This window comes from Sminthopsis crassicaudata, chromosome 1 (assembly GCF_048593235.1).
Source record: "Sminthopsis crassicaudata isolate SCR6 chromosome 1, ASM4859323v1, whole genome shotgun sequence".
NCBI lineage: Eukaryota > Metazoa > Chordata > Mammalia > Dasyuromorphia > Dasyuridae > Sminthopsis > Sminthopsis crassicaudata.
This window is the reverse complement of record NC_133617.1, coordinates 54,697,980-54,724,351: the sequence shown is the minus strand read 5'-3', so window position 1 is coordinate 54,724,351 and position 26,372 is coordinate 54,697,980. Positions and strand designations below refer to the sequence as shown.

The 26,372-nt window shown below is 45.0% G+C and overlaps 1 protein-coding gene across 4 annotated transcripts; it reads left to right on the top strand.

Annotated features, from left to right (window-relative positions):
- On the top strand, window positions 1-18,084 carry PEAK3 (PEAK family member 3). Of its 4 annotated transcripts, none has more exons than XM_074304109.1 (4): window positions 1-188; window positions 14,174-14,277; window positions 15,048-15,625; window positions 16,129-18,084. In XM_074304109.1, exons 2-4 carry the CDS (start codon window positions 14,196-14,198, stop codon window positions 17,008-17,010), a joined length of 1,542 nt encoding a protein of 513 aa, XP_074160210.1. In that variant the 5' UTR covers window positions 1-188; window positions 14,174-14,195; the 3' UTR covers window positions 17,011-18,084. The 4 variants fall into 4 exon arrangements, with proteins under 4 accessions (XP_074160210.1, XP_074160191.1, XP_074160181.1 ...); XM_074304090.1 differs by lacking the exons at window positions 1-188; window positions 14,174-14,277 and adding exons at window positions 11,025-11,541; window positions 12,481-13,434; XM_074304099.1 differs by lacking the exon at window positions 1-188 and adding an exon at window positions 13,317-13,434.
- Window positions 18,085-26,372: the final 8,288 nt, after the last annotated feature.

Here is a 26,372-nt window from a genome sequence, read left to right as displayed (position 1 = left end):
CCCTCATTTTACAGAAGGCCTGAAAGGGGAAGCGTTTTGCCTAAAATAATACAGCATGAACAGCAGGTCCATGTGTAGAGCGCAGATGTCCTGACCCTCAGTCCCGGCCCGTTCCAAAGCGCTGCGCTACCTCCTATCTGAAACAGGCGTTCCAGGTTCTGCTGTTGTGGACTAGCAGCGTGATGGAAGTAAGTTACTTGCCCATGTTGAGCCCCTGGTATAAAATAGAGAGAACAGCCTATTTGCGCCTGTCTCCCTCTCCTGGGGGGGCAGGAAGAGCAGATGAAACCAGAGTGAGGAGAGGGTAAATCCTCCCTGTGGCTGTAATCCTCCCCAGCCTCGGCCCTTTCTAAAATCAGACAAAAGCCAGAGCAGGTGTTTGGCTGCTCTATTGTTGAAAAGTATGACAGATGTTTTTTAAATAAGAACAAAGGGCACGAGAATCAGATCAGAGCGAGGAGATGCACCGGGTGCCAGTGCTGTGAAAGGGGTGGCAGAGGAGAGCTGCCTGAGCCCCGGCCCGGGCCTGACCCCCAGATGGGAGCAGAAATGTGGAGGCCAGAAGGGGGAGGAGCCATTCTCCTGGCATCCTCATTAGTGGTGAGACCCCCCACCCCCCCTTGGAGTACCTCGAGGTTCTAGGAGCCACATGTTGGAAAGGACGAGATCCCCCAGATGGGAAGAAACTGGAGACCCAGGCTGCTTTGAAGGTCCATTGAAAGAAATGGGTTTGGGGCAGCTAAGGGGCGTAGTGGAAAGAGCACCAGCCCTGAATTCAGGAGGACCCGAGTTCGAATCTGATCTCAGACACTTAACACGTCCTAGCTGTGTGACCCTGGGCAAATCACTTAACCCCAGCCTCAGGGAAAAAGAAAGAAAGAAAAAAAAAGAAATGGGTTTGGGGCAGCTAGGTGGCGCAGTGGAGAGAGCACCAGCCCTGAATTCAGGAGGACCTGAGTTCAAATGTGATCTCAGACACTTAATACTTCCTAGCTGTGTGACCCTGGGCAAGTCACTTATCCCAGCCTCAGGGAAAAAGAAAGAAAGAAAAAAAAAAGAAATGGGTTTGTTTAGCCTGGAGAAGAGATCACATACTGATCTGAAATGGGAAAGTGGATTAAACTCAATCTGCAGGACCAGGATAAATGAGTGGGTGGAAATTTCAGGGAGCAGATTCTGGCTCAACATGAAGAAATAGTTACAGCTCTGACTCTACCTGATTGCCTGACTTAAGTATCCAAATGGACTGTCTCAGGAGGTCAGAGTTCCCCATCACTGGAGGTCTCCAGGTAGAATCTGGATAAACACCAGAAAATCTGTAGACAGGATTCCTATTCACTTACATTGGATGATCTGTATCCTTGAAACACTTTCCCCCAAGAACATTCCTTCAAAAGACCTCAAAGAGGAAGGAAAAGTCGGAGCCTCTAGGACTTACACACTCTCCCCCAGGTTCCCAAGAAATTTCCGTCTTCCTCCCTAAAAGGTGTCTCCAAGTAAACTAGCCATCCCCTCAGTCTCCAAGACCACCTAGCAGAGGTCTTAGGGAAAGACCAAGGACCAATTAATTCTGGGTTAAATTAGGGCAAAACAAGAAACAGCCACCAGATGGTTTTTAAGGCACCTGCAAGTTCAAATTTGCTAATGTTTAATTGTTATGATAAATATTTTCACTGGGACCGTCTAGAAAGGAAAAAAAAAAAAAAAGGACCCTTTTCTCTGCAAAGGAACAAAAGATGTTAGACTTCGAAGGAACTTCTGTTATCTGAAGCCCAGAGAGCAGAATTGTCTCCTTCTGCTTGGATAGCTGCAAACGATCATGGCCTCAGAGATTCTGGATGTTGGAAGTCAGTCAATAAACATTTATTAAGTGCCTGCTGCATGCCAGATACTGTGCTAAGGCTGAAAGAGGTCTCAGAAGGAATTTAATCCAACTTGTGCTTTCCCTATGACTTTCCCCCATTGCTTCTGGCAGAGCAAAAAGGGCACAAAGTTTGAAGTGGATGACTGGGGTTCGAATCTTAGCTTTTTCACTCACCTGTAGAAACTGGGCAAAATATTTAATTCCTCTGGCCCACAATTTCTTCATTTGCAAAATGAGAGGACTGGTCTAGATATCCTTTAAAAACCCTTTTAGCAGGGAAAAATTTGGAACAGAAGGTTTTGCAAGGATCAGTGTTGAAAAAGTACCCATGCATGTTTTGTAAATAAAAAGCTATAATAAAATTAAAAAACAAAACCTTCTAGCTCTAAACCTGTAATCCTATGAACTCCCAAGGGGCAGCAAAATAGTGCAACAGATAGAGTCCCAGGCCTGGAGTTGGGAAGGTCTGAGTTCAAATCCAACCTCAGACACTTTCTGTGTGACTTGGGGCAATTTGCCTTCAGTTCCTCGTCTATCAAAAGAATTGGAAAAAGAAATGACAAACTACTCCAGTATCTTTGCCAAGAAAGCCCCAATGAGATCACAAAAAAAATGGATAGAACTGAACAAAAGCATGCATTTCAATGCTAGTTTTCCCTCTGGGAGTCAAGCAGAAAAATTTTAATCTCGTATCACAGTCTTTTAAATGCTTGAAGGGACCATCTGCCTAAATCCAGATTAAACATATTGAAGAGGAACTTCCGCTCCTGCCAGTTCATCAACCTCCCACCCCCTGCTCTTTCCAACTAGTTCCTTCTCTGCCTTATCAAATTAGTGAATTCATATACAGCATTACCCTAAACTCTGTGATTGAGTTTTATCTGTCTCTAGAGAGGAAAGTTTCCCTCCATCTGCTACTTGCCTTGACATTCTCATCCCTAATGAATTTCAGCTTCTCTATTCCCTATCCTCACAGAACCTCAATGTTCTTATCTCTCTCTCTGTCTCTCTGTCTCTCTCTGTCTCTCTCTGTCTCTCTCTGTCTCTGTCTCTCTCTGTCTCTGTCTCTCTCTCTCTCTCTCTCTCTCTCTCTCTCTCTCTGTCTCTCTCTGTCTCTGTCTGTCTCTCTCTCTGTCTCTCTCTGTCTCTCTCTCTCTCTCTGTCTCTCTCTCTCTCTCTGTCTGTCTCTCTGTCTCTGTCTCTCTTTCTCCCTTTCTCTCTGTCTCTGTCTCTCTCTCTCTGTCTCTTTCTCTCTCTCTCTCTCTCTCTCTCTCTCTCTCTCTCTCTCTCTCTCTCTCTCTCCCTCTCTCTCTGTCTCTGTCTGTGTGTGTACCTGTGTCTCTCTTTCCCTCTGTTTCTGTCTCTCTCTCTCTGTCTCTCTGTCTCTCTCTCTGTCTCTCTCTCTCTGTCTCTCTCTCTGTCTCTGTCTCTCTCTCTCTCTCTCTCTCTCTCTCTCTCTCTCTGTCTCTCTCTGTCTCTGTCTGTCTCTCTCTCTGTCTCTCTCTGTCTCTCTCTCTCTCTCTGTCTCTCTCTCTCTCTCTGTCTGTCTCTCTGTCTCTGTCTCTCTTTCTCCCTTTCTCTCTGTCTCTGTCTCTCTCTCTCTGTCTCTTTCTCTCTCTCTCTCTCTCTCTCTCTCTCTCTCTCTCTCTCTCTCTCTCTCTCCCTCTCTCTCTGTCTCTGTCTGTGTGTGTACCTGTGTCTCTCTTTCCCTCTGTTTCTGTCTCTCTCTCTCTGTCTCTCTGTCTCTCTCTCTGTCTCTCTCTCTCTGTCTCTCTCTCTGTCTCTGTCTCTCTCTCTATCTCTGTCTCTCTCTCTGTCTCTCTGTCTGTCTCTCTCTCTGTCTGTCTCTCTCTCTCTGTCTCTGTCTCTCTCTCTATCTCTGTCTCTCTCTCTGTCTCTCTGTCTCTGTCTCTGTCTCTCTCTCTCTCTCTCTCTCTCTCTCTCTCTCTCTCTCTCTCTCTGTCTCTGTCTCTGTCTGTGTGTGTACCTGTGTCTCTCTTTCCCTCTGTTTCTGTCTCTCTCTCTCTCTGTCTCTGTCTCTCTCTCTCTCTCTCTCTGTCTCTCTGTCTCTCTTTCTCTGTCTCTCTCTCTGTCTCTGTCTCTGTCTCTGTCTCTCTCTCTGTCTCTCTGTCTCTCTCTCTCTCTCTCTCTCTCTCTCTCTCTGTCTCTGTCTCTGTCTGTGTGTGTACCTGTGTCTCTCTTTCCCTCTGTTTCTGTCTCTCTCTCTCTCTGTCTCTGTCTCTCTCTCTCTCTCTCTCTGTCTCTCTCTCTCTCTCTCTGTCTCTCTCTCTGTCTCTGTCTCTGTCTCTGTCTCTCTCTGTCTCTCTCTGTCTCTCTCTCTCTCTCTCTCTCTCTCTCTCTCTCTCTCTCTCTCTCTCTCTCTGTCTCTCTCTCTCTCTCTGTGTGTACCTGTGTCTCTCTTTCCCTCTGTTTCTGTCTCTTTCTGTGTGTCTCTCACTGTCTCTCTTTCTTTGTTTCTCTGTTTCTCTCTTTCTCTCCTTTCTCTGTCTCTCTTTCTCTCTCCTCTCTCACTTTCTTTCTTTCTTTCTCTCTGTTTCTGTCTCTTTCTGTGACTCTGTCTCTGTCTCTCTCTCTCTGAGTCTGTATTCACACTGGTAGGTCTGGGGACAGGGAGAGGTCCCAAAGGAATGAATCAGCCATAGCTACCCAAGCCCTAAGGGTAATCTACATGGGGGGTGAATGTGTAAAATATACAAATACACACCTAAATTCATAACTATAGCTCCTAAGAGCACCACCAGTGTGCTTCCTAATTACCCAAATTAATCAAAATGAAACCATTAATTCTTAAACTTGAAAGCTTTGAAGGTAAAAGCAAGAATAATCAAAAAAAATTTACTAAATAGAAGACAAAAGCAATAATAATAAAATGTAACAGGGCACCCACAAACCTGGGCTATATTCTTCCACCAATGCACAACGTGTCTTGTGGGAAGAATGGGGACAAACTTGTGTAAACCTAGCAGAGAGGTATATAAAAAGGAAAATCCTTGTGGCCCACGGCCACTGCAGGGCTCTGGACTTCAGGCCCAGATGGTTCTGTTCTCTTTACAGGGCCACTAGCTGGTGACGCCATTCCCCCTCAGAGCCCTCCATATTCCTACTGCAACATTAAGCTCTTCTAGGCTGATAGTACCCCTAAGACTAGAGTGTGTAGTTCGAAGGTCAGCTCCCTTGCGTGCTGAGGCAGCTGGACACTCCGAGGGAAAAAGCAGTCACTTTTAAATTCAGGATTTGCCAGGCCACTCATGTCTTGTTCTCTACTTTGTGGGGTTCCTTACCTCCCATATCCTCTGAAAACCACAGATACCAGTAAAAGAAACAGATGAGTCTTATAAGCCATAAATTTTGCAAGGCAGCTTTTCCCGACTTCTCCCAGCTCTAGCCACAGTAAAAAGTGACACAGTAAACAGGGCATGGAACCTGGAGTGAAAGAGATCTGAGTCCCAATCCTACCTTACTAGCTATGTCAGCTTGGGTAAGTCACAACCTCTCTCCTCATTTGTAAAATGGGTTGTTGTGAGACCATATACATACTGGCTATTTCCCTCCAATCAGCTCTTTCAAACAACACCTCCAGTCAGATCAGCTCCCTACCTCAGCAGAGACTTTTTGTCAGCTGTGTTCAGCCTTTGTTGCTCCAGGAGCTTCCTGGGCTTTGTGCTGTATCTTTTTCTAGGCTCCGTCCTCTCAAGCCTCTGTAAGCAGTTTCTCTCCTTGCCTTTCCTCCTCCCTCTTTTGCTTCTATGGTCCCAGACTTATGACCATCTTATTTCTGCCTTTTAACACCTCAAATAGGGGTCTTTTCTCTAACTTTTGTTGAGAAAAGCCAAACCCACTTTTCTGTCAGATAATAGAGTTATTATGTGGTGGGTCCAATAGCCCCCAAACAAGTCTTTGATTCAAAATTTCCCAGCAATAGCCTTCAAAGTCCTGAAAAAGTTAACTTAAATTAGCCACTGGAAAACAATGCCCTTCAGCCAGTACTTTTCCATCTGAGAAAAGATTCTTTTTCAGATCATATAAGAATGATAAGCTATTTTTCTCAGCATTTTGCACAAAATGTCCCTTTTCTGTCTCTTTCAGAAATAAAATGTCCAAATTGTGTTTGAGCAATAATTCCCCTCTACCACATCCCTTAGTCGATGTTTTTGCTTGAGAACTTGTAGTGAGGGGGAACTTCCTCCTTCTTGTGGTAGCACTAATTGTCAGGGACTTTTTTTTTTTTTTTTTTTTTTTTTTTTTTTTTTTTAGAATTCTCCTTTCTCTGCTCTTTTAATGGAACAAAATGGCCTTCCTATTGCTTTTAGTTGATCTGCCCTTCATATCCAACCAGAATAGATGTGATTCTTCTACAAGACGGCCCTACAAATATTGGAAGATACTTATTTGTACCCTCCCCTACTTTTTTCTAGGCTAAACACCCCCAATTTTATCTTTTAAAACAATACTCATATATTGTAATCTCAAAGCCCCTTACTATCTCCAAATGTTTTTCCTAAAATGTGGTGCTAAAAAAAAAAAAAAGACTAAGTAATTAGGTAGACTGAGGTTAATTAATCGCTTAAACTCAAGTGTTCTGAGCTGTTGTAAGGTTAAAACCAATGGGGTCCAAAATAAATCTGTTACCAAAATGGTGAATCTATTGAAGTAGTGAGTGGGAGGGTACAGGCAGGATCAGGGAACAGAGTGGGTCAAAGCTTCAATCATCACTGGGATTGTACCCACAAGGGATGACTGCATGTCTAGGCTGGGTGAGACAGAAAGATCCTGTCTCCAAAAAATATATATATATTTTTTGATCCAATACCAAATACAGTTTTTTATATTTGAACTGACCAAGGTTAAATCTGTCCTCTCCTTCCACCAGGCATTCAGATACAGGCATTTTAGCAAAATCTTCTCATGTTCTTCCACTTTGATGCTTACAGAAAATTGACTCTCTGGAAGTTACTGTACCCGATCCAAAACTAGTGATTCTTACCTTTTGATACACTAGACCAGAAGATGTCCTCTTCTTTGTTCCTCATTGCCACTTCCAAATTCTCCCTCTACTACAACATCTCCCCAATTTCTCTTTGAGAGATATTGATCTCATTCATCTCCACCCCATGGTCCAGAGCCTTACTATCACTTGCCTTCCTTTCCCCAGACGTTTGCAGAATCATGGAATCTCAGATATATAAGGTATTTCAGAGATTGTCCACTGCACCCCTTGCCTAAATTAGAGCCAAATATCGATCCAGCCTTTGCTTGGAAACTGCAAGGGAAAGGGATCCCACTACCTCTCAAAACAGGTCAGTTTATGTTTGCATAATTCCACTTGTGAAAAAATTGTTGGGCTTTTTCTCATTGTTTTTGTTTGTTTTTAATTCCATCTAGCCTGAGTTTAGTTCTTTGCAATTTCCATCCATTTCTCCTCTGAGAGGCCTAGCACAATATGTAATCCTTTTTCCACGTGACGGCTTTTCAAGTACTTAAAGAAAATAATCATGTTCCCTTTGAGTCTTTTCTGGACTCCTTTATAGGCTCCTTTAAAAGGCATGGATTCAAGACTCTTCACTATCTTGGTTGCCCTGTCTTGACAATCTTCAATCTATTAACATCTTTTCTAAAATATAACATGCAGAACTTCCATGAAAGAAAAAGGAAGGAAGGAAGGAAGAAAAATAAAGGAAGGAAGGAAGGAAGGAAGGAAGGAAGGAAGGAAGGAAGGAAGGAAGGAAGGAAGGAAGGAAGGAAGGAAGGAAGGAAGGAAGGAAGGAAGGAAGGAAGAAAAAGGAAGGAAGGAAGGAAGGAAGGAAGGAAGGAAGGAAGGAAGGAAGGAAGGAAGGAAGGAAGGAAGGAAGGAAGGAAGGAAGGAAGAAAAAGGAAGGAAGGAAGGAAGGAAGGAAGGAAGGAAGAAAAAGGAAGGAAGGAAGGAAGGAAGGAAGAAAAAGGAAGGAAGGAAGGAAGGAAGGAAGGAAGGAAGGAAGAAAAAGGAAGGAAGGAAGGAAGGAAGGAAGGAAGGAAGGAAGGAAGGAAGGAAGGAAGGAAGGAAGGAAGGAAGGAAGGAAGGAAGGAAGGAAGGAAGGAAGGAAGAGGAAGGAAGGAAGGAAGAAAAAGGAAGGAAGGAACGGAGAGAGGGAGGGAGAGTTTCCTTGGCTGCTACATCACCCCACACTAACACTCCTGGATCTCTCTCAGACCGATGTCTGGCCGCGTCTTCCACCTTATTAATTGCACTTTGAAACTCCAGCCTGTCAAGGCCGCCTGTAAAATACCCTCCCCCAGTGAGCTCCTCTGTGCCATTCGTGGCCTTGAGAAGAACATGCCATGTCAGGCCTTTATCCGAAGTCGTGGATGACAACATTCAATGGCAAAGGTTGAGCCATTGAATCCCTGAGACACTCCGCCAGGTGCGTCTTCCAAAGTGACTTCTTTCCTGCCTGGTAATTACCCTTTGGGAATCAGTCCAGTCAACTGGCTCCAAATCCATTGAATTGTGTTATCATCTATCTAGTCTATGTCTCTCCTTTCTAATCAACTGCATTTATTATCCACTTACTGTATACCAGGCACCAGGCGAAGTGCTAGGTGATCCCTGCCCTCGGGGAGCATGCGTTCTAATGGGGAAAGACCAGTAGTTGGCCCTGCATTCTTCAAGAGAACCAGAAGTCAGTGAGAGGACACCATGAATTGCAAATAAATTGGTTTTAAGTGAGACAAAGCTGTACCAAACCTCACTTTCTCCTCAGAGTCCCGTGGTAAAATATAGATCAGGGTGACTGTCATTGGCCCTGGGTGCCCTGGGAAACTCTAGCCTTTTTAAGTCTTTCTCTAAAAAAAAGCTTAAAAATGAGTAGGGATGGAGTGTGGGGGCAGGGCAAGGTGAAGAGAAAGAAGCCTTGATTGCCCCCCTTAAAATGGACGCCCTGGGGAAGGACTGAACAGTCAAAGGAGGGGTGCAGGGGAATTCTAGGCTTAGAGTGAATTTCAGGATGAAGAATTGGGTCATGGTAGAAGTCTTCCACACAGGATTTCCACAAGAATAGCATGAGAAATTTTAGCAACTATTTCACTAAAATCTAGGTAAGCTACAGCTATAGTACTCCCAAGACCTACCAGGGAGGGGGTTTTCTTAAATAAGGAAATAAAGTTAGCCTAGTATGAAGAAGCCAAACTGTGTGGTCTAGATACCCCCTAACTTTTAATAATTTTAATCATTCCTTTAATAATGCATCCTTGAATTTTGCCAGAAACCAAAGGGAAGTTAGCCAACTTCCCTTTTTTGAAAATGGGGACATTTATTCGTTCCACTCCATCAGTATTTCCCCCCTCTTGATCATCTTTCAAACATCACTGGTAGTGGTTCAACAATCGCGTGTGTGACTGTAAGTAGAGAGTTAACGTTTCTGAACCTCAACTTCCTTCTGGGTAAATTAGGAGATTGGAAGAGAATCTAGAAGTTCAGCTGGAAATCTATGACTGTCTTCTCCAAGCCCTTCAGCCTCTCCCTCTTAACTGTCTCTTTACTTGCTGTGTACAAACAAGCTCAGGTCCTAATGCCCGTCCCATTGTTTAACAACAACAATAAAACTCTCCTGGGGACCCCATCATCCCCTCTGGTTCTTGTTCTAACTCTCTCCCTTTCATAGCTAAAACACTAGAAAGCTGTGGACTATTGTTTTCTCATTTTCTATCCTTTTCAATAAAGATCTAATCCCACGGCTCACCTGAAATCAAGAGACACTAACATCTTAATGCTTTCTCCGTCTTTATCCTCTCTGCCTTAAAAAAAGAAATCTAGCCTATAAACCCCAAGATACCTCGTGAGTTTTCAGAGGTCAAAATTTATATTCCTTAACAGTAAATCATTCTGACTCATCCATTGATCAACACTAGGTCCCAGCTCTAGACTTTTAGGGGTCACTGTTGGGCCCAGATGGCTCAGAAAGAGTATAAATAGCAACTGTTTCTGTTTGGGCCAGAATCCCTGAGGGTGTCCCCTCCCAGACTGATTTTTGACTAGGTAAATGAGGGCATTCTCTATCCCTGAATGGACTTTGCTCCAGTCACACTGAGATCTGGGCAAGATCTTACCTTAAAGGGGCCAAGGTCTCCCCCTGCATCCGGGGCCATCTCCAGTCCTCCTGCTCTATATCTGGTCACTGGGCCCAGATGGCCCCGGAGGAGAAAGTGAGGCAGTGACCTTGCCCAGCCCTCCCTCACTTAAATCCAATTCATTTGCAAGCCATGGGTCACCTCCCTGATGCCATGGTCCTCTTGGAGAAGGAAGGACAAACAAGAGCCTTTCTACAGATTTGACATTACAGATCACCTTTCTGGATGCTGTTCTCTCTTCCCTTGGCTTCTGGGCTCCTCATTTCTTCTGGGTTGTTTTTTTATTTGTTTATTTTTAACCTTTCTACCCTCTCCATCTTAGCATTCTTTTCTACTCCATCATTCATCTCTCACCCTGCACCCGGGGGTCCCCAAAATTCTTCCCTGAGCTTCATTTTTTTTCTTTCCCTTCATTCTTTTTTGCTGATTGCATTTGCCCCCAAGTGTTCAAGTCTTCATTTTCCTGAGGATTTCCTGTTTTATATCAAGCCCTAGACTCTTACCAGAACTCAGCCATCTATGGGGCATCTTCACCTGGATGCTCCATGTGTCTAAGATAGAATTCATCATTCTTCCTCCTAAATCTTGCTCCCTTCCTCCCTATGACAGGTGCTGAATAGATGCTTTTTCCTTTCCCTTCCCTTCTAAATGGGTGTCCTTGCTTCTAATCTCACTCCTCCCCAATCTATCCTTCATCCAGCTGCCTGAGTAATGAAACATTCATGTGACCCTTTGATCCAGGTCTGATGAGTGTTTCAATCTATTAAGAGCATTAGAGGATAAAACCAAAGGCTCTACCCAAAGTGCTGTATTTGGGCAAACCACCAATTAGCACTTTACACTTGAATGATCTCAACTCGTTCCTTAGAACCTTTCTATATGTTTTATCTACATTTTTATGAGGGGGGAATAAAATATTAAACTTTGTTTATAATACTATAACATACTATTTATAACATATATTAATGACATTACTTTGTTGTTTATAACATAATTGTCTGTGATATAATAATTATATATATTATAGTTCTAATAATATGATAATATAATTATTAAATGTTTTTAAAAGAACATGTTCATAAACAGACTTGCCTGGGGTCCTGGTGGCCCAGCTTTCTTTAAATGTCAAAGCCCATATTTAGTCTTGCCCAGTCTTGGTTATGGATTATGAAAACTTTGAAATAGGGAAAGGGACCCACCTGTGCAAGAATGTTTGTGGCAGCCCTTTTTGTTGTGGCCAGAAACTGGAGACTGAGTGGATGTCCATCATGGAGAATGTCTGAATAAATTATGGTATATGAATGTTGTAGAATATTATTGTTCTGTAAGAAATGAGCAGCAGGATGATTTCAGAGAGGCCTGGAGAGACTCACATGAACGGATGCTGAGGGAAATGGGCAGGACCAGGAGGTCGTTGTACATGGCAACAACAAGATTATGTGATGATCAATTCTGATGGACGTGGCTCTCTTCAACAATGAGATGATTCAGACCAGTTCCAATTATCTTGTGACGATGAGAGCTCTCTACACCCATAGAGAGGACTGAGGGGAGTGAGTATGAATCACAACATAGAATTTTCACTTCTTTTAATTTTATTTTCTTTCTCATTTTCCCCCCTTTAACCTGATTTTTCTTGTACAATAAGATATTGGATATGCATATATTAGATTTACATATATATATATATATATATATATATGTATATATGTAAATATATACATCTAGAGGCAGGGGTGGAGGGAAGGGGGGAAATTGGAACACAAGATTTTGCAAGGGTCAATGTTGAAAAATTATCCTTGCATATGTTTTGAAAATAAAAAGGTATAATAACAAAAAAACTTCCAATAATCACTATGACTGTATGATTCCCTTGGTTCTTGCCTTTGTGACCCAGAAGGACTGCTTGTTTCCATGGGAACTAAATGTCAGGGAATGACATCCCATCCACTCCACTCCAAGCAAGGTCTAACATCACACATCTTCCACCTCCTCTTAGACGCCTAGCACTTCCAAAGGCTCACCCACAGACTGCATTCCCAACGATAGGATCTGTGGTAGAGAACTAGAAGAGGCTTTTGCATCAAAGAGGAACGTTTGCACCAGTCACCTCACACCACCTCGCTGCATGATCCCACTAGAGAGGATGTTTCAAAACCTATTCCACCATATTTCCATTCAACATCCCTAAATTTTCCAAACCAAAATTCTAATCTCTGGAGATCCCCAATCCCTACAGTATTTCCTCCTATCAGATTGCAAGTTCCTTGAGAGCAAGGATTTTTTATTTTTTGTATCCCCAGTACTTTACACAGGATAAGCAGTAAATATATTTCTTTTCATTCAACCCCAGATGTCAAAAAGCAAAAAAAATTTAAAGCTTTTTTATTATATATATATATGTGTGTGTGTGTGTGTATAATTTTCAATATTCACCCCTACAAAATCCTGTATTCTAACTTTTTCCTCCTTTCTCCCCACCCCTCCCCCAGTCAGCAAGTAATCCACGTGCAGTTCCTCTCTACATATTTCCACAATTCTCTTGCTGCACAAGAAAAATCAGATCAAAAGGGAAAAAATGAGAAAGAAAAAATGCAAGCAAACAACGACAAAAAGTGAGAATGCTCTGTTGTGGTCCACACTCAGTTCCCACAGTCCTCTCGGGTGCAGATGGCGCTCCCCATCATTAAATCATTGGAATTGGTCTGAATTATTTCATTATTGAAGACAGCCACATCCATCATAACTGATTATCGTATAATCTTCTTGTTGCTGTGTATAATGTTCTCCTGGTTCTAAAAAAAACAAACGTTTATGGGATCACACGTTCTGCAAACATACAACTTATGAATTGATTTCATTTGTTAGAACTGGAATTCATTCATGGAAATAGTTCCAATATTACAGTATTTCACCCTAAAACTCCTTTCTTGGCCAATGAGAAATAAGGAAGAAAACACACATTTAGTAAGCCCCTGCTCTGTGCCAGGCACTGTGCCAAATGCTTTCTTACAAATATTATCTCATTTAATTTTCATGACAACTACTGGAAGTAGGCACTGTTATAAATCCTCATTTACAAATTAGGAAACTGAGGCAGCGCTCAGTGACTGGAAGGTGTGGAGACCACACTCGGACTCACGCCCTCCTGAGCCCAGGCCTGATATCCCAGCCACTCTCCCACCCCGCGCCACCGTTCTCTGACCAGGAGCAGAGGAGGAGGAGCCGCCGGGTTCCTTCAGGCCCGCAGGGTGCCCTCAGTCCCAGCTCGGGGCAGATGCTGGAGGAGGGCCCCAGGTTTGCGCAAGGGCCTGGCCGTGGTGTAACTGTTTCGCTGCTTCCTCTTCTCGGGGTGGAGGCTGGGCCTGACATCTCCCTGGAGACGGGGCGACCCTCGGGTCCGGCTCAGCAGCACATCTGGCGAGGCCCCGGCTCGGGCTCAGCAGGTGAGTCGGGCAGAGGAGGGGAGGAAAGGCAGCAGCCATCGGAAAAGGAAGCTGGCACGGAGGCGGCGCGAGGGGGAAGGGCAGGGCTTTTCCTCTAGAGGTAGAACTGGACGAGGCTTCGAAATGTTCTGGGCCCTCCGCTCGTTTTGGGAGGAGGAAATGGAGCCTCAGACGGGCAAAGGTGCCGGCCGAAGTCCTAGTCAGTGAGGAGCAGAATGGGGTCCGGGGCCGGGGGTCAGTGCCCCATCCCTCCCTGCCGCCCGGAGAAGGGGCGATTCTGGCCGGTGACTGACAAGGCTCGCAGCTGCTGGGGCTGTTGGAACTGGGCCAGAACTGGGCGGCCCAGGTGTGGGGATCCGTAAAACTCCCTTTATTAGAAGTATCCAAGCAAAGGCAGGATGCTGTAGCCTGGATTCAGTTTGCTACACGGACTGGTCCTTTCAATGCAAAGATTATACGATCCTGTGTTTTTCTGCATATGTGCCCACGTAATAGCAGCCCTGTACGTGTCCCTGCAAGTGTGTGAAGACATCCGTGTGTAAGCGTGCTCCCCACACCCGGAATGTACACGTGCGAATCAGGTTTAGAGCCGGGGGGACCTGGGGGGGGCTTGTGTTGTGCAAAAGAGGAAGCCGGAGTCCAGGAGGCTGATTCACCGACGACCTCTGACTCTCCTTCCAACGCCGCTCTCCATTTACAGTCTGTGCACACAAGCACACTGGTGTTTCCTCTCTTACAGGAAGCCCTCCGCTACCAGAAGCATGAGTGATTCAGACCCGCCGGCCGCCACCCCCAGTAAAGAGCTCCCCTCCTCTTCTTTGCATTATCCTTATAGCAACCTTGGTGAGCGAGCTGCGGTCTCGGAGGCACTCCGGCCAGCCCGACTGGGGCTCGGGGTCAGGCTGAGGTGGTGAAAGAGCCTGAGAGGGATAGCTGCCCACACAGACTAGGATGGCTTCTCTTGGGACGTAGTTTTCTCAATTGTAAAACGAGATGGTTGTACTGGGCAGTGGTAGGGGTTTTCCCAGCCTGACCTCCCGGGTTCTAAGGGCCCTCCCAGCCCTGACCTCCCGGGTTCTAAGGGCTCTCCCAGCCCTGACCTCCCGGGTTCTAAGGGCTCTCCCAGCCCTGACCTCCCGGGTTCTAAGGGCCCTCCCAGCCCTGACCTCCCGGGTTCTAAGGGCCCTCCCTGCTCTGACCTCCTGGGTTCTAAGGGCCCTCCCTGCTCTGACCTCCTGGGTTCTAAGGGCCCTCCCAGCTCTGACTCCCGGGTTCTAAGGACCCTCCCAGCTCTGACCTCCCGGGTTCTAAGGGCCCTCCCTGCTCTGACCTCCTGGGTTCTAAGGGCCCTCCCAGCTCTGACCTCCTGGGTTCTAAGGGCCCTCCCAGCTCTGACATCCCGGGTTCTAAGGGCCCTCCCTGCTCTGACCTCCTGGGTTCTAAGTGCCCTCCCAGCTCTGACCTCCTGGGTTCTAAGGGCCCTCCCAGCTCTGACCTCCTGGGTTCTAAGGGCCCTCCCAGCTCTGACCTCCTGGGTTCTAAGGGCCCTCCTAGCTCTGACATCCCGGGTTCTGCCCCCAAATCTGACAGTGACTCCTTACGTCCTTTTGCAGGAGAAGGGCGAGCCCACTTGCTGCCCTCTAAACCCTGCCGCCCACGGACATCAAGGCTGTCCTCTACCAGCCTCGCACCCCCTCCCTTGCCTCAGAAGACCCTCTGCCGGACCCGCTCTCTTCCTACTAGCAAGACTCTTCACTCCTCCTATGGCTACAGTTCCCTTCCTAGGAGGGAGCACCAAGCCAGTCCCGGCCAGACCCCCTGGGACAAACTGAGGAAGCCCTTGCTGGAGTCCCGGAGCCTGGAGGAGCTCCCCCGCGGTGGGGTGAGCCGCCTTGGCCCCGACCCTCGCCGGCTGACCTTCGCCACCCCCGACTGGGAGCTGGGTCATTTCTTCCAGGACCTGGGCAGCCCCCAGGAGGCGTACAAGGTGCTGAGAGGCTGCCAGTTGGACACCCTGCGCTGCATAGAGGAGCAGCTTGGGGCCCGGCTGGCCGGGCCGTGGCCGGGCAGAGGGGGCCCGGGCCAGAGCTTCCGCCTGCTGGACAGCGAGCCCTGTGCGGAGAGTGGGGATGCCTGGTACTATAAGGTGGTTCGGATCACCGAAGACACCTGGCATCTCCTGGCTGCCAAGGTGAGTGCCCGGCGGACGTGGGCATGGGAGGTACAACTGGGAGTACCAAACTCCCGAGGGAGGGGGGCTCGTGTCAGGGCACAAGGCTTGGAGAAGTCATCCTTCCTGGGCAAGATGGAGGGTGGAGGGGAAGAGCTCTGTTGGACTGCGTAAGGGGGGCCCTAGGCCATTGTGGGGGAGAGTCCCGGACTTGGGGGTGGGATAAAGCCAGGCCGAAGGAGGAAGGACCCTAGGCCAGATCCGGGAAGAATTGTGGCTTTGTGGGAGTCTATGACAAAGGAAGCACGGGCTGCGTAGGGAAGAATCCTTGGAAGGGAAATGTGAGCCAGGAGGGGAGAAAACGATGAGAGGAGAGACTTGGGGCTAAGTGGACCAGACAGGAAAAAGGGAAGGAGACATCAGGGAGGACCGTCCCCCAGCTTCCTCTGCTTCCCGGGGGAAGGCCTGAGAGGGCGAAGAAGGTATGAATTTTGACTTCTGACCCGTGTCCCTCTGGCCTCCAGGTGCCCAAGCTCTGGTCCGTGACTCCCAAAGCCCTCCATGCCGAGCCCCCCGGGCTGGCCCTGCAGGCCACACTCAAGCCACATTTTAATGTGCAGAGTCTCTGTGGCCAGCTGCCCGCAGGGACACTGCCAGAGGCACCGTGGCAAGGGCCGGCGGCTCTGGTGGCCGAGGTGCCCACTCAGACCGTGGCCGATTGGGTCAGCGCCAACAAGGAGCTACACGGGAGCCATCCAGGGTGGTACGAGCGCCGGGTCTGCCTCCTGCTGCTCCAGCTGTGTGGGGCCCTGAAGCAGCTGCACTTGGACAGTCTGGGTCACGGGGACCTGAGGCCCGAGAACCTGCTCCTGGCAGTGCCCCGGGGCCAGCCAATAGGAGCCTTGCCCCAGCTGCTCCTCACAAACTTTGCCAGGACCCGGTCACTGGTGCCCCAGCTACCAGCACGGGAGGATGAACTTCAGCTGGGCCTCCTTATCTATGAGATGCTGGGCCAAGGCCCTGCGCTGGCCCAGGCCCGAGGGTCCTCGGCTCCCCCCCTGCCAATCCGCTCAGCCTACTCCCTGGCTCTGGCCCGCCTGACCCCTCGTTTGCTGCAGGCCGCGCCAGACCACCGGCCCCCCGTGGCCCAGGTCCGAGTGGCCCTGCAGACCATTCTGTGGGGGCCGGGGCCCAAGCTCCAGGCCCAAGGCCTCCCGCTGGGGCCCTGGCTGGACATCCACCGGGCCCTGCTGCCCCTGGAGCTGGCGGAGCGGCTGGCGGGCAGTGGGGAGGCAGCCGGACTCGAGGACTGGCTCTGTTGCCAATACATGACTGAAGCCTCCCAACACATGGTGGGCTGGGCTCTGGAGCTCCTGTGGGGAGAGCTGCCCGCTGCTGGGGATTGAGTGCCTTGGAAATCCGCAGGGGGTCTCCTGGAATCTCTGAGAGGCTCCCAGCTCTGAGGACCTCAGAAAACTTGCGCCCATTACGTCCTGCCCAGGAACCTCATTTTCTCACCCCCCTACTTTTCTGCCCTGTCCCTCCCTCTCCTCCTCCACCTCCTCAGTAAAAGCCTTTATCATTTGGAACATGGACCACAGGGCCCTACACAAATTCCCTGCCTCCACCTGCACTGGGCAAAACTCAGAGTGAGGGCCCTTGTTTTTCTTTTAAATGTAAATATTGAATGAGAATGTCAGGAGGGCCTGAAGTTCAATGCTTTCATTTCATAACTGAGCCGGAGAGAGGGGCAATTACCTCCTAGGAGTCACCTGGGAAAGCACCGTCGGCGTCTCCAGGAGAGGTTTTCCCCTTGACATCCCATTTTCAGAACATCAAACATTGTGAAGATTTTTATTTGAGATGATATTTGTTCATACAGACCACTTGTGCCCAACATGACATAATAATGTCATACAGATCTTCAGGAATGAAGGACAACAAGTAGCACTTAGCACAGAACCTGGCACACAGTAGGTGCTTTATAAATGCTTCCCCTGTACCCCCGGCTGACTCCCAGAGCAAGGTACTGATCATCAGTTTGGAATCTAACCTAGCTTTGCTTGAGACCAAATTACTTTTTGTAATTTTTAAGCTACTTTTCGTAACTGCATGTAGGAATGCACGTCCCTTTGTACACTTTGTGCATCTCATAAACACAGATCATGGGGGAGGGGGGACCTCCCAGGCCATTTAGTCTGGTACCCTCATTTCACACACAAGGAAACCCGAGAGTAGGAGAAATGAAGTGACTAGTCCAAAGTCATAAAGTCTTTGACACAGAACTTGAAGCCAGGTCTTCCCAAGTCCAAATCTAGCACCTTATCAGTTGTACCACAATACCTCTTGCACTTGGAGTCTCCCCAATAGAGTGTAAGCTCCCGGAGGGCAGGGACTTTTTCATTTTTGTCTTTGTACGCCTAGTGCCTCACACAGATACAGGCACACAGTAAGTGCCTAATAAATGCTTATTAAATCAATTGGCTGAGAGTGGATTGACATAAAAGCCCTTATCTGAGCCCCAGCCTGCTGGTGTTCAGCCCATCACACTTAGAGGTGTTTATCTCAAATAAAAATGGAAACTACCCAACTGCATGCAGGGACCCCAGTGGCCTGATTTTGACTTAGAAAACCATATATATTTACATATTTCCTCTTTTTTTAAAAAAAAATTAATACATTGACATCATTAAAATCAGAAAGGAACTACATGTTTAGTCTGGTGTGAGCTTCACTTGAGAGTGTTGTGAGCCACATGAAGTTCACTAGCTGTGCGTTTGACATTTCTGGTGTAGTGGGTAGGTTCAAATCCTGCCTCAGACACTTACTAGCTGTGTGACCCAGACAAATCACTTAACCTCTATGGATATCAGTTTCCTCATCTGTAAAATGGGGATGTGATGGTTAGGTTAGATAGCCTCTAAGGTCCATTGTTGTGATGGAACACTATAAAACAATTAAAATGGAAAAGTATGAGAAATGAAAAGAACCGGAAAGAACTTTTTGAAATGATGAAAATAGGGGGAAAAAAAAGCAGAATAGAACATATGCTAACTTAAGACACACAAGGAAAACTGGAAAAGAATGAAGGGAATAAGACCCTAATGGGGATTTCAGAGTGAGGAACTGAAAAACATTAAAATCAATTAATTATGCACTGAATCAACTAATTTAAATGTAATTGTATTAAGCAAAACAGTTATTTATATCCAACTAATCAAGAAGTGTGTATTAAGTGTCTGCCATGGGCCCACCCTCTGAGCAAAATAATGGAACACATGGACCAGAATGAGAATGCCCCTACCCTCAAGGAGCTTACTTTCTACTGGAGGGAAATTACCTGTTCACAGATAATATTCAGTTTCTCACAAAATAGGCTAGTGTTTTAAAAGGCCCCAAAGGAGATCTAACATCCCAGAGGTACAGCTAAAAGAAAATCTTATTTTTCTTTTCTTTTCTTTATTTTCAGTAGTATTTTATTTTTCCAAATCCATACAAAAATAGTTTTCAACATTCACCTTTGCAAAACCTTGTATCTCAAAATTGTTTCCCTCTCTTCCCCCTCCCCTTCCACAAAGACAGCAAGCAATTTGATATAGGTTCAAACATGTGCATTTCTTCTAAACATATTTCCATATTCATGCTATACAAGAAAAATTAGATCAAAAGGGGAAAAAGCAAGAGAAAAAAATAGGCAAACAACACCAAAAGGTGAAAATACTAAGCTTTGGGGCAATTAGATGGCACAGCGGAATTCAGCCCTGAATTCAGGAGGATCTGAGTTCAAATCTGGTCTCAGACACTTAACACTTCCTAGCTGTGTGACCCTGGGCAAGTCACTTAGCTCCAATTGAAAAAAAGAAAGAAAGAAAGAAAGAAAGAAAGAAAGAAAGAAAGAAAGAAAGAAAGAAAGAAAGAAAGAAAGAAAGAAAGAAAGAAAGAAAGAAAGAAAGAAAGAAAGAAAGAAAGAAAGAAAGAAAGAAAGAAAGAAAGAAAGAAAGAAAGAAAGAAAGAAAGAAAGAAAGAAGGAAGGAAGGAAGGAAGGAAGGAAGGAAGGAAGGAAGGAAGGAAGGAAGGAAGGAAGGAAGGAAGGAAGGAAGGAAGGAAGGAAGGAAGGAAGGAAGGAAGGAAGGAAGAAAAAAAAAGAAAGAAAGAAAGGAAGGAAGGAAGGAAGGAAGGAAGGAAGGAAGGAAGGAAGGAAGGAAGGAAGGAAGGAAGGAAGGAAGGAAAGAAAGAAAAAGAAAAAGAAAATTCTAAGCTTTAATCCACATTCAGTCTCCATATTTCTCTCTATGTTTGCAGATGACTCTCTCCATCCCAAGTCTATTGGAATTGCCTTGAATCACCTCATTGTTGAAAAGAGCCATGTTCGTCACAGTTGACCATCACATAATCTTGTGACTGTGTACCATGGCTCTCCTGGTTCTGCTCACTTCACTCAGCATCAGTTCATGTAAGTCTTCCCAGGCTTCAGAAGGAAACTGGTATCACTGCAATCAATCAGCATTTATTAAGCACCTACTTAATACACTCCAGATACTGTGTTAAGTGCAGTGAAGAGACTTACAAAAAATGAAACAGTTCTTTCTCAAAATGAATATACATTGTAATAAGGACATATAAAAATACATTCGGCATAAATATTAAATAGTAAATACATGGATGTATGGTTAATTAGTACAGTTTTAAAGCTTAATAGTTTCCTTTGTGTATATGTATGTGGCCAATAGATATATACATGTACATTTTATACATATCCTATGAGGGTATGTATATATTATAATACACATGTACATGTTATATAATGTATACAAATACACATAATATAACACAGTACATATTATGTACATAATGTATACAAATACATATACACATGTATATATTGTGTGCTTATGTTTGTGCATGTGAAGTGAAGGCTATCCACCAGATGTAACACATAGCAATGATGTGGTCAAGGGGACCTCTGAACCCCTCTCCTCCAACCCTTCTCTAAGGGGGACTTTTTCCTGCCAGAAGCGGGAAGTTGGAGACAAAAGCGCAGCCATTCCTCTCCTCAGAAAAAGGGGACGCCAAGTTGGATTTATATTTATCTGATCTCTTAAATGTTATTACTCTAGACGGGGATATAGTTTTTAGATTTAAGCTAGGCTTCTGACAGCTGTTAATTAATGGGGAAAGGAGGACCGAGTCCTTCCCACACCAAACACTAGTTCCATTATGAACACAAAGGAAGTAGCAATCATTTATCAATTCAATAGCAAAATAGAAATCAAAGCAAGTGCACGAGGAAGAATAAATAGAAGACGATACAGTGAAGGAGCTCTCCTACTCCGAAGAAGGCAACTCAAGCTGGACCAAGAGACAGAATCCTGGAAAAGTCACCTAAAAGGGAAATTCCCTGTAGTTTCTAGTGTAGCAAATTGGGGATAAGCTCACGATGGAGACTGTTAACTCCCATCATGCTAGCTTCTTCCTAGAGTCCTTTTCTCCCTTCAGCAACCTGAAGTAGGGTTAGAATTACCCATCTTCTCTCTTGGATTCTTGGAATTAGAAAATAACCAGAGCACCGAGAGACTGAAGGGATTTTAAGGACTGGACTTAAAGAAGACACTACAGAGACTGGAATGGTCTCTGGCCCACCCAGGGGTCTTTGTAGCTGGAGTCTGTTTTCTCTGTGTGTATATCTCTTTCTCTGTCTCTCTTTCTGTCTCTTTTCTCTTTTTCCTGTTTCCCTTCTCCTTCTTTTCCTCCCCCCTCTCTGTTTCCCCCCTCTCTTCCTTCCTCATTTCCTCACCCCCTCTGTCTCCTCATCCCCCATGCCCCCACAGAAGAATGAACCCCCAAGCAGGCAGGTCCATGTATCTCATGGCAACATCTTCTGGTCTTCCTTACTTTCCCCTGTGCCCAATTGTAGTTCCAACCCTTTTTGTCCATGGTGACTAAGCCCTGGCTTGTTGTCTCCCCGAGCCAAAGCCTTTTAGCTTAGCCTTGGAACCCCGGATGGAACCTGATTCATCCTGTCCTGAAGTCCCCTCTGTCCTGCCCACACTGCCCCGATCCCAGCCCTCCCAGGACAAGAGCCCTGCCTCCCTTCTCCCACCCCATCCTCCCAGGTCGCTTTCCCTGCAGTCTGGTAACAATGAGTTCTCTCCTAAGAATCAGAAGATGACTGTGTTTCTCACTAATGTATATTAGGCAAGTTACGTAACTTCCCTGAGCATCTACAAAATAAAAGGATTGGAGTAGAGGCTTTTAAGGCACTTTCCCACTCTACATCTATTATCCTATGATACAAATCAAGTAGTAACCTAGAGACATAGGAATCAGAAGCTCTCCCATTGATTCTACAGTTTGGGAAACTGAGACACTGGGGAGGAGTGAAGTAATTTATCCAGGAAGGTCCAGAATGGATATAGGAGAAGGACTAGTGTGAGAACTAGAAGTTCTGGGTTCATAGAGAACTCTGATTCTCCATCCTTCCTCGACCATCATCCCTCTTCACCGTATTCTTTAACCACAGTGTGACCAGGGGCAGCTAGGGGGCGCAGTGGATAGAGCACCAGCCCTGAAGTCAGGAGGACCCAAGTTCAAATCTAGTCTCAGACACTTCCTAGCTGTGATGATCCCGGGCAAGTCACTGACCCCAGCCTCAGGAAAAAAACAAATCACAGTGTGACCTCCAATCCCCCCTCCCCACAGCCCTCAGTTCTGTATCAGACCATCACCCTTGCACTGGCTATGTTGTCCTCCCATCCCCATCTTGACTCTTGGATGAACCAATACAACTCAGTACTATTCTTTGTTCCTGAATTCCTCGTTCCCTCATCCTATCACTGATCACTCCTTATCAAACTCCAGTCCTGGATTTTTTCTTATTGTTGTTCAGTTATTTCAGTCATGTCCAGCTCTTTGGGTTTTGTTTCTGTTTTGTTTTGTTTTGTTTTTTTGGCAAAAATACTGGAGCGGTTTGTCATTTCCTTTTTTAGCTTATTTTACAAATGAGGAAACTGAGGAAACAGAGTTAAGTGACTTGCCTGGGGTCATACAGCTAGTGAATTTAACTCGTTTTCCTGATTCCAGGCCCAGTGCTCTATGCCCTATGGCACCACCTTTCTGCCCCTTCAGTCCTGGATTATTCCCATTACATGCCTCCTTTGTGCTACTGAACAGAACTGGGGGGAAATCTCAAAACTGTGTTGTTGAGATTTATGTTATTTAGTTTCAATTGAGTCTTCACTGCACATGTGCTCATTGTGAGAAGGGATTTTTTCATTCCTTGTGCTTTGGGTTGTGAATAAGTCACTTAAGTGTGCCTCTGTTGCCTCAACTATTAAATAAGGATTGGTGTTTTTTTTTTAATTTTAAAAGTTAAAAAATTTTTTTAAAACATATGCACAGATAATTTGAACAACATTGACCCTTGCATAGCCTTGTGTTTCCTATTTTCTCTTCCTTCTCTCTACTCCCTCCCCTAGATGGCAAGCAATACAATATATGTCAAATATTAAATATATTTAAATGTTAAATATACTTACTTATTTAAATTATATATGTTAAATCCAATATGTATAAACATATTAAATAGGGATTGTGATATATCCTTCATTTTTGAAAAGGCTCAATGACATCACAAGGTGAGGTCTTGCCTCTTAGAGCTACAGCCTCATTGTCTCTTTCAGAACCATCAAAATCCAGCGACAGGACAAAAGTCAGGAGACCTCTGCTGGTCCAGGATGTAGTGGATGACCTTGGTGTCTGACCAAGCTCTAAGCGCTTCAGCCGTCTTCAACAAATGTTCCTCACCTGCGCATTCTGTAAGTCTTCTCACTCTTGGGTAGATGGCCCCTAATTCCCTGATGGTCTAAAATCTTTGGTTACCCTCAATGTGGTTTAGCCGTCTGCCAAAACAGTTTTGCTGGGATGTGGCCACGTGTATACAGGTACTTCTTGATCCTACAGGTGAGGTTTGTAGACACCAAAAATGGATGAACAAACTTTTTTTGGAAGACTTATTTATTTTAATACACATCGCTTTGTGAATCATGTTGGGAGAGAAAAATCAGAACAAAGGGGAAAAATCATAGGAGAGATTTTTTAAAAACCAGAAAAAAGAAGTGAGCATAGCATGTTATAATTTACATTCAATCTCCACAGTTCTTTTTCTGGATGCAGATGGAATTTCCTGTCCAAAGTCTATTGGGCTTCCTTTGGACCCCTGAGCTGCTGAGAAGAACCAAGTCTTTCATAGTTGAGGAGGATGAATAGTCTTGAAAAGGGCTTGGCAAGCCCCCACACCAGAGGGGCCGGTCCTACCCGAACACCCCCTCTGCCTCAAAATGGAGATAATAATAGCACCAAGATTGTTCCGAGGCTCGAATGAGATATTATTTGTAAAGCGTTTAGCCCAGTGGCTGGCACAAAGTGAGTGCTATAGAACTACCAGCTATTTTTTAAACATTGTGCTGGCTGCCCCCATGATTTAAATGGATGCCCTTTCATCTCCTCCTCTTAATTTCTCTGGCTTCCTTCCCATCTCAGCTCAAATATTACCTCTCGGAAGGCTCTCCCTCCTCTACTGCAGAAGTTAGTTCCTCTAACTTCTGATCTCACTGGCTTCCTTTAAGTCTCAACTAAAATACTACCCTTTGCAGGAAACCTTCCTCTAAATTGCAGTGACTTCCCTCTCTTAATTATTTCTCATTTAGCCTGTATATAATCTGCTTTGTGTATATCTGTTTGCATGATATTTCCCTCATTAAAGTGTAAACTCCTTGAGGGGCAGGGACTGTTTTTTGCCTCTTTTTTAATCCCCAGTGCTTAGCAGAGTGTCTGACATATAGTTGGTGTCTAATAACTATTTATTAAAATGAATTGCATTCAAGAGGTTTTTCCCTTTCCTCTCCATTCCCAGTTCTTTCCCCTCTGATATTACCTCCCCTCCGCTCTGTGCATATCTAGTTATTTACTTTTTGTCTCCTCCACTAGAATGAGTTCCTTGGGAACAGAAATTAATGTTTTGCCTTTCTATCACACAGGATCTGGCTTTACAGGCTGGATGTCCTCTGGCGGCCACGGGGGATACTGCAGGACTTTAGGAAAGAGCTCTTTTTCTTTTTCCTTTTTTTTTTTTTTTAACAATAGCTTTTTATTTTTTCCCAAATACATACGAGCATAGTTTTCTACATTCACCTTTGCAAAACCTTCAATTTTTTCTCCCTCCCTCCTCCTTTCTATCTCCTAGATAGCAAGCAATCCACTATGGGCTAGCCATGTGCAATTCCTTCTAAACATATTAGGAAGCTATTTTTTCCAGGACCTAGAGAGAAATTGATAAGGTGGTTCAAAAGAGAGCACCACAGCACTCAGCTCAGTGTGATAGGCTAGGTATACAATACAGTAATAAGTCACCATAATTATTTAGTATTTGATAAATACGAAGATTCAAGTTTGGGGGGCAAGAACTCACCATTTGACAAAAATGGCTGAGAAAACTGGAAATCAATTTGGGAGAAACTAAGCATTGTGCATACCAACATAAGTTCAAAATAGGTAGATGGTTTAGACATAAAAAGCTGATGTCATAAGTAAATTAAGAGATCATGGAAAATTTTACCTCTCAGATCCAGGGATAAGGGAAGAATTTATGACCAAATAAGAGATAGAGAAGATCACAGGAAGTAAAATGATTACATGAACTTAAAAAATGTTTTCACAAATAAAAAAAATGCAGCCAAAATTAAAAGGAAAGCAGTAATGGATGGGATTGGGGCGATTTGCAGCAAGTTTTTTTTTTTTTTTTTTTTTTTTTTTTGAGAAAAGTCTCATTTCCTAAATAGGGAAATGAAACCAAATTTATAAAGTAAGGATATTACTCTATTGATCAATGGTCATTTAGAACTATGCTGAAAGGGCTATGAAACTGCATACCTTTTGACTAAGCAGTACTACTGCTAGATCTATATCCCAAAGACATCAAAGAAAAAGGAAAGGGGGGCAGCTAGGTGGCACAGTGGTTAGAGCACCAGCCTTGAATTTAGGAGGACTCGAGTTCAAATCTGGTTTCAGACACTTAACACTTCCTGGCGGTGTGACCCTGGGCAAGTCACTTCACCCCAATTGTCTCAGCAAAAAAAAAAAAAGGAAAAGAACCTAGATGTACAAAAATATTAAAGCAATTTTTTGTGGTAATAAAGAATTGGAAATTAAGGGAATAGCTGAGCAGATTATGTGAAGGAATAGTGTGTTATAATAAATGATGAGCTAGATGGTTTCAGAAAAGCCTAGGAAGACTCATATGAACAGATATAAAGGTAAGTGAGCAGGACCAGAAGAACACTGTACACAGTAATAACAATATTGATCAACTGTGAAAGACCTGGTTGCTCTGTTCAAGACAATGATCCAAGACAGCTCCAAAAGACCCAGGATGGAAAAAACTATCCACCTCCAGAGAAAGAAATGATGAACTCTGAAAGAGAGTAAAGCTTCTTTTTTCACTTTATTTTTCTTGCTCTAGAGAATGGGTCAGGGAGAGCAACATGACTAATATGGAAATTGTTTTTGCATGACTTCACATGGTTAATTGATTGCATGATGCTTGCCTTCTCAATGGATGAGAGAAGGGCTAGAGGGAGGGAGAGAATTTGAAACTCAAAATGAAAAAAAAAAAAGGCAAAATAAATTTTAACAGAAAATAAAATTGATAGATCCCCACCTGGTGTTCAATTTAGATATTACACTCAGTTAATTAACCGTTCAAGCCTGATTT